At 58.6% G+C, this 15100-nt stretch overlaps 1 protein-coding gene across 2 annotated transcripts; it reads left to right on the forward strand.

The window, feature by feature from the left end:
- The first annotated feature begins 733 nt into the window (after positions 1–733).
- UBE2I (ubiquitin conjugating enzyme E2 I) lies at positions 734–15092 on the forward strand. Of its 2 annotated transcripts, none has more exons than XM_082430689.1 (7): positions 734–889; positions 6336–6411; positions 6583–6666; positions 7627–7699; positions 11661–11770; positions 11895–11974; positions 14467–15092. In XM_082430689.1, exons 2-7 carry the CDS (start codon positions 6346–6348, stop codon positions 14528–14530), a joined length of 477 nt encoding a protein of 158 aa, XP_082286815.1. In that variant the 5' UTR covers positions 734–889; positions 6336–6345; the 3' UTR covers positions 14531–15092. The 2 variants fall into 2 exon arrangements, with proteins under 2 accessions (XP_082286815.1, XP_082286816.1); XM_082430690.1 differs by lacking the exon at positions 734–889 and adding an exon at positions 1328–3004.
- The last annotated feature ends 8 nt before the right edge of the window (positions 15093–15100 follow it).

A 15100-nucleotide genomic window follows, 5' to 3' on the forward strand; every position in this document is an offset into this window, starting at 1 on the left:
AGCGTGGCCGGGAAGGACCCGCGTTCGCACACAGGTTCAGGGTGGACCCGAGACCGGGACGGCAGGGATGGGGCCTTGATTCGGCCGGCCTCCCTTCCCCTCCCCCACCCGCTAGCAGCCCCGACGCCCCTCCCCCCAGGGCCAGCCCCCGGGTTAGGGAGCGTCCACACTTCTCCTTCCGTCGGTCGGGCCAGCACTCGGCCTTTTGTACGGGGTCTGCTCATTGGGCAGATTCGATAAACGCCCCGCCCAGAGCCCCGAACTGACCAATTGCAAGGGGCTTCACAGCGTGCCGTACGCGAGGGATCGTCACCTTGCTGCGACGCTTCGGGGATCCCTAGGCCTCAGTGGTCTTTGCTCCCCGGCCCCGGATCCTAGCCTCAAGGAGACCTCTGGGAGCCGTGCCCGGGGAGGTGCCCGCGGGGCATCCGGGGAGCCCTTGGAGATCTCGGCCTCCCCGTTACCCCGCCGCTCGCCGGTGTGTCCTCGGGTGGACGCGTGCCCCACGAAGGGGAGTTTGCAGACGCTCCCTCACATCGGGGACGCGGCTCCTTTAAGGGCGCAGGTGTCCAGGGCGCCGCCTGACTGGAAAGCCGCCCCCGGGCCGGGCTCCCGGGCCGGGCCCGGGGCGCGGGCGCGCGGCGGCGCAACGCGGGCGGCGGGCGGCGAACGGTCTAGCAGGCGACGCGGGGCGTGCGGCGGCGGCAACGGGTTGCGGGGCAGGCGCGCGGCGGGCAGGCCTCGCAGGCCCCGCCCCGCCCCGCCCGCGCCGGGGTCCTCGAGCGCTCGGGCTGCGCGCGGAGCGGGCTCGGGAGGGAAGTCCCGAGACAAAGGGAGCGCCGCCGCCGCCGTCTCGTCCGCCTCGCTCGCCGGGCCGCGGCCGCCCGAGGTGAGCGCGCGGGGCGGACGGGCCGGGGGCCAGGCCTCGGCGGGCCGCGGCCTCCGCCGCCGTCGGGCCCGGCCGGGCGGGCGCCCTCCACCCGCGGCCCGGCCCGCTCCCGGGAACCGGCCCGCCCCGGGCTGCTGACGCCGTGGCGGGGGCCGGCCCGTTGGGCTCACCGGCTCGCGGCCCGAGCCGCGGCCCGGGGGGGCGGGGGACGTTCGCTCGGGCGCGCGCTCGGGCAGGTCGCGGCGCGCGAGTCGAGTCCGGGGCCGCAGACGGCGCCCGCCGCTCGGGCCGCGGTGACAGGAGCGCCGAGCCCTCCGCCAAGGCGGAGCGTTTCCGGGGTCAAGGTGTGCGCGCGAACCTGTGGCGCGTTCCAGCCCGGGAGAGGACGCACCGCACAAAGAGTGCAAAGCCGCGCGCTGCAGAAACGCGGGCGCGTTTGGGGGGTGGCGTGTGATGTCTAGAAATGAAAACAAGTCCGAGCTCTTGCGCCTCCGGAGCTCCGCTCCCAGTTGGTGGGACACTGAGTGTTAGCACTCCCCTTTACGGGGAGATTCACTCTCAAGCCTGCTTTGTACCAATTGCACGGAGGCTGGAACTGGTAGGCGAGTAGGAGGAAGGCGAGGCAATGATTAGCTGGGATCATGGTAACGACTAGCACCTGCTCCTAAATCACGGAATTAATTGGTCTGGTTTGTATGATTTGGAAGTAAGCTTAGTTCCTCAGTTAGCAAAGTTACTGTTCTGTGTTTGCGGAGCTGGCTTTTGTTGGTCTCCTTTTAAAGCCTGTAGTCCTAAATGTTTCTTGCTCTTAAGGAAACTGTGCCTTTGGATAGAAAACCTACCCAACAGAAAAGGGAGATGGATCCCAAATTTGTCCTGACTTGTTTATGGCCTTTCGGGTGGTTTAGGCGTGAATTCTGTATCTTGTTGCACCTTTGTCTGGTGAGTCTTGCTGGGGGTTTGGGACCTTGCTTCAGAAACGGCCTGGGGTCCTAGGAAGTAATGTCAGGAAAGAACAGAGAACTGCACCTGGTCTGGAGTGTCTCCTGAGTGCAGGGTGCCTGCATCAGGTGAAGCTAGTGCCTTCCCCTGGGGAGTTTACGTTTGGGTGAGAAAGACCCATCCAGGGCTGCTGATCCTTTATCAGTTTTATCCCCAGCCAACTTGTGGGGGTCACAGTGCTATTGTCCATTTTACAGGTGAGAAGGTTGAGGGTGGGGGAGAGAAGCCACTCGCCCACATGTGCAGCCAGTAAGTGGCTCTGAAGTCTGTGCTGTCAACTAGAAGAGCGGGTTCAAGTACAGCCTGATCTGGAAGAAGATGACGGCAGATTTCCAGGGTCTCCCTGGAGAACCCGGGTCCTCCCCTGCAGGCTCTCTCTAGCAGTTCATAGATATCTTATCTTCATATCATAATGATTTTGCTGTTCTAAATCGTCTAGTTAACACTTAACTGCTCCTTAAGTGCCTCTCTGTCGTTTGGGGAAGGCAGATTCGATCCTAAGTGGGATTCTGAAGGAGTGGCTCCATGTTGTAATTAAAATGTACCAAATTGGCTGCTTTCTTCTGGGGAGCAGGAGGCCAGACCTCTGCCTGGGACAGTGCAGGTGTGCACCTGTGGCTGTTTGCCCTGGTGGTGGAAGCGGTCTTTTTGGTTCCCGCTCTGGTCCGTTGGCACCCCTAAGGAAGGGGCTGCAGGAACTTCTGTGGGGACCCACCCCCCATTACCTTTTGCACCTGAGACAACCACAGCTGGTGCTTGGACAGGGCCTGCAGAGGCAGCTTTGTCCGTTGTCAGCAGAAGAGGTGGCCTGTGGCGGGGTCCTGGCACGCGGTCAGCAGACAGGCGGTGCTCAGGATTGCCCTGCTGGCCTCGCCTGCGTCCTGGCCCAGCCCTGCCCCTCCAGAGCCGCCCGAGTGCTGGCTTGCCCATTCCGGAATCCACGGATCCTCGGCGTCCAGAGTGCTGCCCTGGGGCTCCAGAAACCAGTCTTGACACCTGGCCGAGCGCAGACTCAGGAACCTCACGCCAGCTGCTTGTCTTCTGCTGCTGAACTTCTGCGTTCATTAGTTCAGAGGTGGCCGCCAGCCTATGCTGCGTGCTCTGCCCTGGCTGGTGAGGGGCTTGCTGTGGACATCCTCCACATCCCTCAAGCCCCCTGTGGGGGGGTCGTTCCCACCAGCCCTGGGGATGAGGTGGGGTTGAGTTCTCTTTAGAAGAGCCATTTGAAGGGTTTGAGAAGGTCTCAGGAATGAAGGTTTTTCAGACTCTGGGGTTACTGCCCTAGCCTCCGACAAGAGAGTCTTAAAGACAAAAGCGGCTGGCACTCTCCTGTGCCCTGATCCCCTGCGTCTCCCCGCCTCCCTCAGGCAATCCCAGGCCCTCAGGACCAGTGCCCACCCTTCCGGCTCTTTCTTCTCTTCCTGCACTGAGCCCATTGCTGCAGGCTGTGTCCAGGCAGCCACCTGACCACCATTAGGACCCAGGTGCCACCTGTCTCGTAGTCATCCTGCTTTGTGTCTCCTGGCACCTAGCACTTCTCCCCATGTCAGCCATCCGGGCAGCGACACTCATACCATTCCTCAATTTATGTTGCATGAATGAATGAAAATAGCAGACAAAGGTGTGCCATCCTGGGAAGGAGATCCTAGACATGTTCCTGATGGTCGGGTCCACGGATGGGGAGGAAGCGGGCAGACCAGAGCTCTGGGGTTGGGGGGTGGCAAAGAGAAATTCTGTTTTGGATGCAGGCCTGGTGTTACTTGTCTTGGACTTGAGGTTGGGCAGGATTATAGCCTTTTAGAAGGTGTGCTCGGGTCAGAGTGCCGCCAGGGCAACAGCTCCTGTCACCATGCCTGCTGAGTGGGGGGCTTTGATTTTTTTTTAAATATAAATTTATTTATTTTATTTATTTTTGTCTGTGTTGGGTCTTTGTTGCTGCACGCGGGCTTTCTCTAGTTGTGGCGAGCTGGGACTTCTCTTCGTTGCCGTGTGCGGGCTTTTCATTGTGGCTTCTCTTGTGGAGCACGGGCTCTATAGAGTGCAGGCTCAGTAGTTGTGGTGCAGGGGCTTAGTTGCTCCGTGGCATGTGCTCGACCAGGGCTCGAACCCATGTCCCCTGCATTGGCAGGCGGATTCTTAACCACTGTGTCACCAGGGAAGCCCGGGCTTTGATTTTTGATCCTCGCTTTTTTTCACGATGACATGAGTATATGTGTTTCTTGATGACACACCACATCCCGTTGCTCTGGTGTTTTGCAGTAACTCACCCCACTTCCTGGGACCTGGGCTCCTGGGTGATGCTGGAGGCTGCGGTGGCCATCCCAAACCTGCCCCCCCCTCCCCGCTGTGCTTACTTCTTGGGGAGTCGTCCAAGAGCCAGATCCCCGCAGAGTTCCTGGCTCCATGGGGCCACTGGGCCTGGGGACGTGCCCTTGTAACTGGTGCCCAGTGAGGTAGCCGCCCAGGGCCCCACTGATCGCTGGTCTGCTGTTGCATTGTTGACCTGACCCCACCTCTCCTGCAGGAACATGGGCGTGTTTGTGTTGTTTGAGGCCTGGGGGCAGAGTGTCCCAGCAGATGCTGGGACAAGGTTTTGATTTGGATTGCTGGAGCACTTGGGGGTCAGCCTGAGCCAAGGGAGGGGGCTGCAGGAGTGATTATGAGGCAGGGGCTGCAGAGAGGAGCAGCCCTCCTGCCGGGAGTGGGAAGATCCCCTGGGTTTGAGTTGAGGCTCTTCCCTCAGTGGGCAGGTTACTTCTGATCTTCCCTTCTCAGGTCTAAAACGGGCTTGGTGGTCCCCAACTTTGGGTCAGGGCCGGCACAGCTGGGAAGCACGGCTGGTTTCCAGTTCTGTGTTTGTCAGAAGTTTGTTCTTCTGTGCCTGGTTGAGAGCCGTGTTGTGGTTGCGAAGGGTGCCCCGTGTTGTCCGAGGGAACTCGAGGTGCTGGACCTCTTCCCTGCCAGAGGTGCAGAGGGGGCCTGTCCCCAGGCCCTCCAGTGCAAGCCTGCAGGGTGGGGGCAAGCCACCGGCCATGCACGTGTAGGATTCACTCTTCTCGGTCTTGTTAAAGGCTTGCTTAATGGAAATACTTGATTCAGGGTACCTTTAATGTTCCCATGGACTCTGAAGACCAGCAAACACACTTGGGATCAAATTTTCCAGCAAGTTTTCGGGTCTTAGTTGTGGCGTGTGGGCTTAATTGCCCCGCGGCACATGGGACCTTAGTTCCCCCATCAGGGATTTTACCTGCGTCCTGTGCATTGGAAGGCAGATTCTTAACCACTGGATCATCAGGGAAGTCCCTAAGGGTCGCGTTCTCGTGGGCAGAAGGAGGTCGAGGGCAGCAGGGGTTACGATAGAGTGCCACATGCCTGGTCTGGTCTGTATGCTGCATCAGCAGCACCTGGGAGATGGGCTGACGGCTCCGGGCAATGAATCTGAATGGCTGATGCCGCCAAGCCCTGAGGGTCTGTGGTCCAGAGGTGCAGGGGAGCCAATATTCTGGAGAGACCAGGAGTTTTGAGTAGCCTGGCTGCAGGGCCTCCTCCCCCTTTTGTTGACTTCCCCAAAGTCACTGGGAGACAGGTCTTGGCCCACTCACAACAGGCAGAGTGGCAGCGGGTCCTAGGGTGGGGCTGTAGGATGAGAAAGTGGCAGGGGCCAGGGAAGGCCCGAGCCCCCAGGCCTGGTGACAGGTGGGTCTGTTGGATGCTGGGGTGGGGGGGTGCTGCCTCTGGACTTGTGCAGCCCCCACCCGTTGCATGGTTAAACTGCTCTCTGCCCAGGGCTGCCTTCCTCTTGGTTGCCTTCCAGGACCAGGGCTCTCCTCCTGGCCGGGCCTGAGTCTAGATTCTGAGCCCCCGATTCTGGGCCGGAGGCCTGCCAGCAACCCCACATCCCTGCACTGGCAGAGGGGAGCACTCAGTGACTGCCCCTCCCAGGTCTCAGGCCCGCGCTCTGGACGTCCCCATCTTGTCCCTGCCTCTGCTACGGAGTCTGGTGGAATTGGGGTTCCTGTCACTCCAGTGGGTGCCACAGGACAAAGAGGGCAGGGCTAGTGGGCAGGTGGCTGCTGGGAGTGCACGGCGCCCCCTCCCCAAGCAGCACCTGGCAGCTGTGTGAGCTGGGCCTGGGGCTTTGCTTCTCTGGAGCTCTGTGTCACCATGAAATGCAGGTCACAGCGCATGCCATAGGGGCCTGGGGATGGGAGACCCGCTCCCTCTTCCCTGGTGAGCTGCCTGCACCAGGAGGCTGGGAGCGCCCCCCCCCCCAGGGTGGGGGGAGCTGTGACAGCTTGTCCAGAGCGGCGTGTGGGGCCGGGTGGGAGCCTTGGTTTCCCTGCTTCTTGGAAGCGAGTCTGTTGGGCTGGGCCGGGTACGGGGTGAGGGGGCAGAGGGCCCACGGCTGCCGGTGCTCATCGCACACTCTGCCCGTCTCTTCTAGGGACGCAAACATGTCGGGGATCGCCCTCAGCAGACTCGCCCAGGAGAGGAAAGCTTGGAGAAAAGACCACCCGTTTGTAAGGAAAGCTTTACTTCTGCGTGTGGCAGGGTGATGGTTTCCCCTTGACGAGAACCTCAGGTCCCTGTGGGTTAGCCATTTGGCCTCTGGGCTGATGCTGGCGGGTTTATCCCGGGAGCAGGGAACCGGCTGCCATGGCACTGATGTGCCCTGTGTTGTTTCCTCTCAGGGTTTTGTGGCCGTCCCAACAAAAAATCCCGACGGCACGATGAACCTCATGAACTGGGAGTGCGCCATTCCCGGGAAGAAGGGGGTAAGAGGGGCTGCCCCCCTTCAGAAGGACTCAGGTTCAAGTGTGTGTGATGATTGTGATGGTCACGTGGGCCGTGGTCCCATCCCCTGGCCAGGGGGACAAGGTTAGGGTGACATGTGGCCCTCCGGGCAGTCTTAATTCAGAAAGGAGCTGGGCTGTAGCAGATGGGGAGGGGTGGCATCATGCAGCCCCCTGCCACGTCCCAGGAGCAGGAGGAGCCCTGGAGGGGGTGGAGGGGGGCTGAGGTTGAAGCAGCCCGGACATGGCGATGCTCTGAGGCGCGGGGGGTGTGGGTCTTGAGCCTGGGACACCTGCAGATCCTTAGACACAGAGGCCAGGCATCAGCCACCTAAGACAGCCATGTGGGGCCCCGCGTGTCCTGCACTCATGGGCCACGGTGCTGCCTCCTCCACTCACCTGAGTGTGCCTGGGTACGTTAGGACTGGCACGTTGGAAGCGTTTGGGAGGGAGGGTCTCTTCTTGGGTGAAATGGAAGGAAGGAGGAGACTCCTGAGGTGTCTGGGTGATGACAGGGCTTCATCGTCTCCATTTTCTCCTACCATGGTTGGTTGTAAACATACAGCAAGAGTAGGCCTGGGGGTGGTGGGTGGGGAGGGGTGCTGGGCTGTGGAACTGGAAGGTTGCCCAGGGACCCATGGGACCTGAGGGAAGAGCCTCACAGAATGCCCCCCAGGGGAGTCCCCTGCCAAGTCTTCACTGTACACACTCAGTGTTGGGGGGAGCCCCCCAGGGCCTCCTGTCTCTCCAGGGAAGGCCCTTTCCAACTCAGGGTCATGGAGGCCCCAACAGTCCTGGTGGTGGGCTGTGAGCCATTAGGAGCCGCCTCTGGGGGGCCCTCACCGTCCTGGGGTGCAGCCGGAGCAAGCCCCTTGCCCCTCCTGGGCCCAGCCCGCCGCAGAGGCCCGCAGCACACCTGATCACAGTTTTATTTCCCAACAGACTCCGTGGGAAGGAGGCTTGTTTAAACTACGGATGCTGTTCAAAGACGATTATCCATCCTCACCTCCGAAATGTAAGTAGAACGCAGTCCTCAGAAGTCAGTTGGCTTCTGCCTTGTTCTAGCAGAGAGATCTAAGGTCCTCTTCAGAGAGCTTGGGACTGTGGAGCTTCAGTTATGTCCTGCTCTGCTCCTGGGGTGGCTTCAGGGACTCTGATCCTTGGGACTGGCTGTGGATTTGAGTCTGTTTGTACCCCCAGTGGCTGGAGGTGCACATAATAGGCCCAGTGTCAGACCCAGAATCCCAGCTCTCATCACTGGGAGGTGGGCCCTTAGTGCCACCGAGATCCAGCCCTGGAAGGGGTAGACGTGCAGAAGGACCGCGGTCCAGAGCCTCACCCCCCGCAGAGGGTTTTGTTGCTTGTTAGAATTTGATACTTACGTGGTGCAGCGTGTGCACCCTGGGTGGATAGCGTGCTGAAGTCTCCAGAGAAGGCGGCAGGAAGAAAGGGCCGAGGCTGCATCTGAGATAGTGCTGTGGCCAGACCGTGGGAACACATTTCAGCAAAACTCAGAAGGGGCCCCAGGTCCCTCCCCTTTTGTAGCTGGAAATCAGCAAATGCTATCTGTCTCTGGTTAATTGGGTGTGTTAACGCATACCCCAGCATGTGAAGAGTGCCCCCGGCACGTGGTGGGGCAAGACTGTGTCAGCGTTCACTCTGGTGGTCAGTAATTCAAGATGTCTGTTACAAAGGCACAACCAGAAGAATTTCTAAAACTAACAGTTAACCACTGGGATGGAGACTTATTTCATTTGGGGTGGTTCTTTGCTGTTTGAATTTTTTTGCCACGTACAGGTATTACCTTAAAGAATATCTTTAATCAGGGACTTCCCTGGTGGCGTAGTGGTTAAGAATCCGCCTGCCAACGCAGGCGACATGGGTTTGATCCCTGGTCTGGGAAGATCCCACATACTGCAGAGCAGCTAAGCCCGTGCACCACAACTACTGAGCCTGCGTGCCGCAAACTACAGAGCCCACACCCTCTGGAGCCTGCGTGCCACAGCTAGAGAGAGAAAACCCGCACACCACAACTAGAGAGAAGCCTGCACGCTGCAACGAAATATCTTGCATGCCCAACAAAGATCCCACGTGCTGCAACTGAGACCCAATGTAGCCAAAAAAATAAATAAATATAAATTTAAAAGGGAATTCTCTGGTCCAACTTTCACTGCCAAGGGCGTGGGTTCAATCCCTGCTCGGGGAACTAAGATCCCACAAGCCCCGAGGCGTGGCCAACAAAAAAGACCTCTCCGCTGAAAATGATCAGATGTTTCTGCAAGGATCAGAGGCAGCCTGGATCCCTGGCAGGACAGGCCGTGTGCACAGCTTGGAAGACTGTGAGTGCATGTGCCTGTTCTCTCCCAGCTCTTCTGCAGGTTCAGTGTGATCCCAGTCACAACACAAGCAGACTTTTTTGGAAACTCACACAGACTCTAGAATGCAGGAAATGCAGGGTGCTGAGAACAGCCATGCCCTTGGAGATTTGTGGGGGGGATTGTGAGGCCTAGGCTGAGGCTGCTTGGGTGAGAAGAGCACCCAGACCTGTAGGACGGCAAGATGGAAAGCGGGCTGAGACCTGCTGCAGGGACACTGAGATGCAGGCCTGCAAGGCAGAGTCCAGAGAGGCCAGCCGTATACAGGCTTGGCTGATGACAGAGGACTCTGGGAGGTGTGGGGGCCCAGTGGGAGGAGAGCTTTCTCTCCTGCGCATCTTGGTGCCCGGTGGGAAGTACAGCTCTGGAGGCGACGGGAGGACCTCTCCATCACGTGGGCGGGCTGAGAGCACTTTAACCATAAGGAGAGAAAGGATGAGCTGGACTGCCTTTAAATCAAGACCATCTCCTCACCAGGAGACACCAGTGAGAGTGAGGAGGAGAGAGATGGGATGTGTTTGTCAGTTCTCGTTCCAAATACATCAAGAGCATCTGCACTTCAGTGAGAAAGGGTAAACCGCCATTAGCTCAGGCCGTTCACAAAAGAGGCTCTCCACCCAGCCAGTGGGCACAGGGGAAGGTGCCTGACCTCATCACCAGACACTGCAAGTGACAACCCAGCGGGAACAGGCAGGCAGTGGGGAGGGAGGGGCCCAGCTCTAGAGAGCACTTCCCTCGGAAAGCTCTCAGTTTGTCTACTGAGGCCACACTTAACGCCTGCTCTGGGACCAGCTGTTCACTGAGGAGAGACCCAGTAAAAGTGTGCACACCGAAAGGCCTGGGCGGCGTGTGTCCGGGAAAAGCTGGGGGCAGCACAGGTGTCTGTTCACAGTAGAACGGACACATGAACAGTGGGACAGTCTGCAGCAGAGAGAAGGAAGAGTCTGTGAGTGTTTGTGACATGAGTGAGTCTCCCAGATGCCGAGGAGCTGGACCAGGTTCCATTTGTGGAGGTCAGCAGTCCATGTGATGGCAGTGTTAGGAGTCAGGAGGGTGACCTGGTGCAGAGGGAAGGCAGCCAGTGACCTGAGACGGGGGTGAGGGGCTGGGGGGGTGCTGGGAGACAAATAACTGACAAAGGGCCTGTGTCCTACGTATATAAAGAGCATCTGCAAGTCAACAAGAAAAGCGTGTGAGAGGTTTAAAGAAGAGCTTCTCCAAAGAAGCAGCAAGTGTGTCGCAGGGAGTGAAAGGAAAATGCAAATCAGAACCATGAGAGGCAACCACTGTCATTTTATCAGGGTGCCTGACACCACCAGGGGCTGGCAAAGTCACAAAGTGTGGGAGCATGCAGACCCTGCTGATGGCATGTAAGTTGGTACAGCCGCTGTGGAAATGAGCAGTATCTACTCAAGTTCAACACGGACACCTTGCAACCCAGCATTTTCACGTTGAAATACACACGTGCACCAGAATTCACGTTCAGGAGTGTTTGCAGCTTCAGTCGTAGTAGCTCAGATGTGCACCTACGGTGGGGTGGACAAGTCCATGGGCAGCTTCTCCCAGCGAGCCCTGTGCGGCAGCAAGGTGCAAACTGACCCCTGGGTGTAGAGCCGCAAGTCCTGGTCTGGAGGCGGGGCGGGTGTACAAGTTGGGATAATGAGGCAGGTGAGGGAGGGAGTTTTCTGGAAGCTGTTGGTATGAGTGGGTGTGTTCATTTTTGGTAATTCATCAAGTGTACTACAGTTGCTGAACTTTTTTGGGTATAATTAAATAATGTTTTAAAAATCAAGAGAAAGGGGGAAAGCGCCCAGATGAGAGAAAAACACTAACACGTTAGGTGAGTTAATGGACCCTGGGTGGGGCTCATTACGGCAATTTTGTCCTGCCTTTTTTTTTTTTTTTTTCCTTTTTTCTTTATTCTTTTTGTCCGTGTCACAAGGCATGCAGGATCTTAGTTCCCCAACCAGGGATTGAACCCACATCTCCTGCAGTGGAAGCGCAGAGTCCTAACCACTGGACCATCAGGGAAGTCCCTCTCTGCTCTTTTATGTTTTCAAATTTCCTACATGTATTCTTTTTTCTTTTTTTAAGAAAATTAACTTTTTTTGCTTTGTGTTATTTTGTTTTTGAAGAAAGAATGTGGGGTCCTAAAAGCCTCTGTTTTGAAGCAGGATGATCTGCTTTGAAAATGGCCACTTGTTTGGAAGGGCCTCTGAGTTTCTGCCCTTGGCTCTCCCGCAGGACCCTCCTCACCTGCTGCAGTGGCCCCTTCCCATCTTCCTGAGTCAGGCCACAGCCTGGCTGGGAGGACATGGGGGCAGCCATCCGGGGCTCTGTGCTCTGAATGCCAGCCACCCCGGGTGGGGTCCTGGGAGCACGTGGCTTCCCCTCTGAGTCTGTCAGGAAGGTGACTGCTTACTCCTCCCACCTCCTCCCACCTAGAGCCCAGTTTCGTTTTTCTAAGTAGTTCTTGGCCAGGTGCATGGTGACCAGCCAGGTGCCCCAGTGTAGGGGGAGAGGCACCGTCAGGGCAGGACATTACTTGGTAGGAAGACACCTGCCACCAGAAACATGTTTCTTTCATTCCCTTTGCTCCAGGCAAGTTTGAACCACCGTTATTTCATCCCAACGTGTACCCCTCGGGCACAGTGTGCCTGTCCATCCTGGAGGAGGACAAGGACTGGAGGCCGGCCATCACGATTAAGCAGGTATGGAGTGCGAGCTCCCTCCACCCTTCAGGGCCCAAGGGCCAGTGGTCCTCCATCCCGGGAAAGTTTGCCTTTCAGCACGCTGGCCTCCCACCTTGCTGTGTTTGTTTTGTCTCTTACGCAGATCTTATTAGGAATACAGGAACTTCTAAATGAACCAAATATCCAAGACCCAGCTCAAGCAGAGGCCTACACGATCTACTGGTTAGTAGCAATCCAGCCCCGTTTGCTGCAACTTCTTCTTGGCCTCCCTGAAGTCTGGTCTAGGCTGCCCCTGACAGCCTGGCTGGGAGGCAGCGGTCGGGGGGTGAGACACGGCAGCCGGGCTGTCCTGCAGCCACGGGAGCTGCGTGTGCAGAAACAGGTGACCCGTGGGGGGGAGGGTGGGGGGGTTGTCAGGAAGCGGAGCTCAGGTGTTGGCCACTTTGTGTCTGAGCTGTGGCCGGGCCGGCCCTGAGACTCTGGTCCAGCTCAGAGGGAACGTCACCCTGAGTGGGGCCCTGAGGGAGGGATGTCCAACAACCCAGTTCAACCAGGGACCCCAGACCTCCCACCTCGGCCCTCCTGCTGCTCTCCGCATCTCCAGCCCCTCTTCCTGGTCCCGCCTCGGTGTGGTGCCTCCCATGGGGGTGGTCAGCGGGGGCGTGATGATCAGGTTGCTCTTGGCCACCCAGCTGGTGTGATCCCTACCTCCCCACCCCCCAGTGCCAGGCGTCCACTCCATGCCTGGTCCTTCCCCGCATGGCACGTGGGTCCTGCGTCCACTCTCCACGATGAGGGAGGAGGCCTGGTACGACGTAGTTGGGGTGAGCAGTGGTTAAATGTGGCGCGTGGGCCTGTGGTCCTCCCCAGGCTGGTCTGGACGGGGCCTTAAGCTAGGCTGGGGCCCTGACGCCCACTGCTCCATCTGCCCACGTTTAGAAACCCAGGCCCACACCTGAGGGGAACTGGGGAACGGAGTGTAGCATTTTCTGGGGACAGTGCCCAGGTGCCCCAGTGGCCTGGGATCCAAGGGGCTGGCCCTCGGGAGAGGCCAGGCAGGGGCCTGTTCCTTCCTGGAGGGCATCTGGAGTGGGAGGTGGAGGGTAAAGCGGAGGCTGAGACTGTCCTCGGGCTGCTCTGAGCAGCCGGCACCCCAGCTGTTCCGAGTCCGCCCTAGAGAAGCACCACGTTGCAGGAGAGGTATTTCTCTTCCCAAGATGGCTCAGGTCTCTGGGCCCAGCCCAGTGTTGTCTAAGGACAGAAGACACCCCCCGGCAGGGCCAAGGTCCCAGAGCCCCCTGGCCCACCCCCTCCGGACTTCAATCTGGCCTCCTCCCTGGGGCTTCCCGCCAGGGGGCATTGCTCAGTGGTTCGAGTGGAGCGTGAGCGACTCCTGCCCTGACCTCAAGCTGGGCGCTGTGTGCTTTCACTGCCGCGCCCCATTGGCGCGCACCCTTTGTAAATAAGGCCACTGGGGTACTCGTTTGAGCTGAGCCCTTGCGACAGAGGTGTGTGGCCCTCGGGCCCGAGATGTCTCCTTGCTGCTCATAGAGCAGAGCCGGGTTTTCCTGGGTCTCCTGTGTTGGTGGCAGCGGCGTGTGGCCGAGGTACCATGGGACACGGCTCTGCACCGTCAGGCGCCGAGGCTCTTCTGGTTGAGTGGTCGGTGCTGGCCCAGGCTGGTGGGGTCTGCCCGCGTTCCCACCTTGCTTCCAAAAGGTCACAGGGCACGTCCTACGCTGGCAGGTGCCTGCAGCCCCATCCCGGCCTTCACTTGGTCAGTGGCGGAGCTGGACTTGGCTGTTCTGCCCACTCCTTCCAAAGCCCCCCGGCCACTGCCTCCGCCCTGGGGCTGTGGTGGCCTGGGCTTGACACAACACTGGGAGCCAGGGTCAAAGGTCAGGGGCCGGGGGTGGGTGCGCTCAGACCACTGTAGGCGCTGGTCCTGTGACCTCGCTCTCCAGCTCTCAGGGCCACACCAGCCTCCTTGGCGCTGGACCAGCACAGGGCCGCACCGGCAGCTCTGCCTCTCCTGCTGCTGGCACTGCAGCCATTCCCCAGGGAGGCCACAGGCAGGGTCCTGGGCACTGGAGCTGTCAGCACCGTGGTGCAGCTGAGGAGCTTCAGCCACCCCACGCCTGGGCTGTGGTTACACGGCCTCAGGCCGTGGGCTGCGCTCTGAGGGGCCTCACTGGTTGCACAGCACAGCTTGGAAGGACCCCTGACTTTCTTATCAGGGGCTTTGCACACCTTCGTGAGGGTCGCTGACCAGCCCCAGCACTGGGTGTCCAGGAACCCTGTCTGCAAATGTCTCTCCTCTGGGTGATGCACACTGGCCCCTTTTATCAGCGGTGGTTCTCACCCTAGAGCCCCAGCTGGGGTCCTGCCTGGCCGCCGTAAGCTGCTCGCACCTTCTCCCGCGGTACTGAGAGCCGAGGGCAAACCCCCCAGAGGTTTGTGTCTGGTTTTGAAGCAGATGGTACTGGGAGATCTGTTTCCTCCAGTGACGAGTATGATGGATGCTGCCTCAGAGGTAGGGAAAGAAGCTGCTGGTCGCTGGCTAGACCGGCAAACCCACAGGGCTCACCCTCCTCCCAGTTTGGCCCAGGACCGGTGCCCCCCGAGACCTCCTCACCCATGCGCGCTCCAGGCTTCCTGGGCGCCCTCGGGCAGCGGCCACACCTTCTAACATGTCTCTCTTTTGACCTTCTCAGCCAAAACAGAGTGGAATACGAGAAAAGGGTTCGAGCACAAGCCAAGAAGTTTGCTCCCTCATAAGCAGCGACCTGTGGCATCATAAAAAGGAAGGGATTGGTGTGGCAAGAACTTGTTTACAACATTTTTGCAAATCTAACGTTGCTCTCTACAATTACTGGTCACCTGGGGAGGGTTGGGCGGGCGCCATTTTCCATTTCCGCCACTGGTACAGTCTCGGCTCGCTGAATCGCCCAGTTTTTCATACAGGGTCTCTTCCTTCAGTCTTTTGTATTTTTGATTGTTATGTAAAACTTGCTTTTATTTTAATATTGATGTCAGTATTTCAACTGCTGTAAAATTACAAACTTTTATACTTCAATGAGTCCCAAGGAGCTAGTTCCTTTGCTCGCGGATGCAGGCATGCTTCACGCCGTCTAGAGCTGCACTTAGCCTTCAGCTGGCTGCACGAAACAGAAAATCAGACCTGCCCCGCCCTGCCGCCTCCTCTCCCAGAGCCCGGCTTGTGTTGCTTACGAGCCTCAGATCCACAGTCAGCCAGCGTCGCGTTTCCGCATCACTTCCTTTGTGTTTATATGGCGTTTGTCTGTGTTGCTGTTTAGAGTAAATAAACTGTTTATATAAAGGTTTTTG

The sequence above is a fragment of the Balaenoptera physalus genome, assembly GCF_965194825.1.
Source record: "Balaenoptera physalus genome assembly, chromosome: 16".
In the NCBI taxonomy this organism is placed as follows: domain Eukaryota; kingdom Metazoa; phylum Chordata; class Mammalia; order Artiodactyla; family Balaenopteridae; genus Balaenoptera; species Balaenoptera physalus.

Coding starts and splice junctions, on each gene's coding strand:
- UBE2I (XM_082430689.1), top strand. CDS start 6,346: ATGTCGGGGATCGCCCTCAGCAGACTCGCCCAGGAGAGGAAAGCTTGG. Junction 6,667..7,626: donor CCATTCCCGGGAAGAAGGGG/GTAAGAGGGGCT, acceptor ATTTCCCAACAG/ACTCCGTGGGAAGGAGGCTT. Junction 11,771..11,894: donor CGGCCATCACGATTAAGCAG/GTATGGAGTGCG, acceptor TCTCTTACGCAG/ATCTTATTAGGAATACAGGA.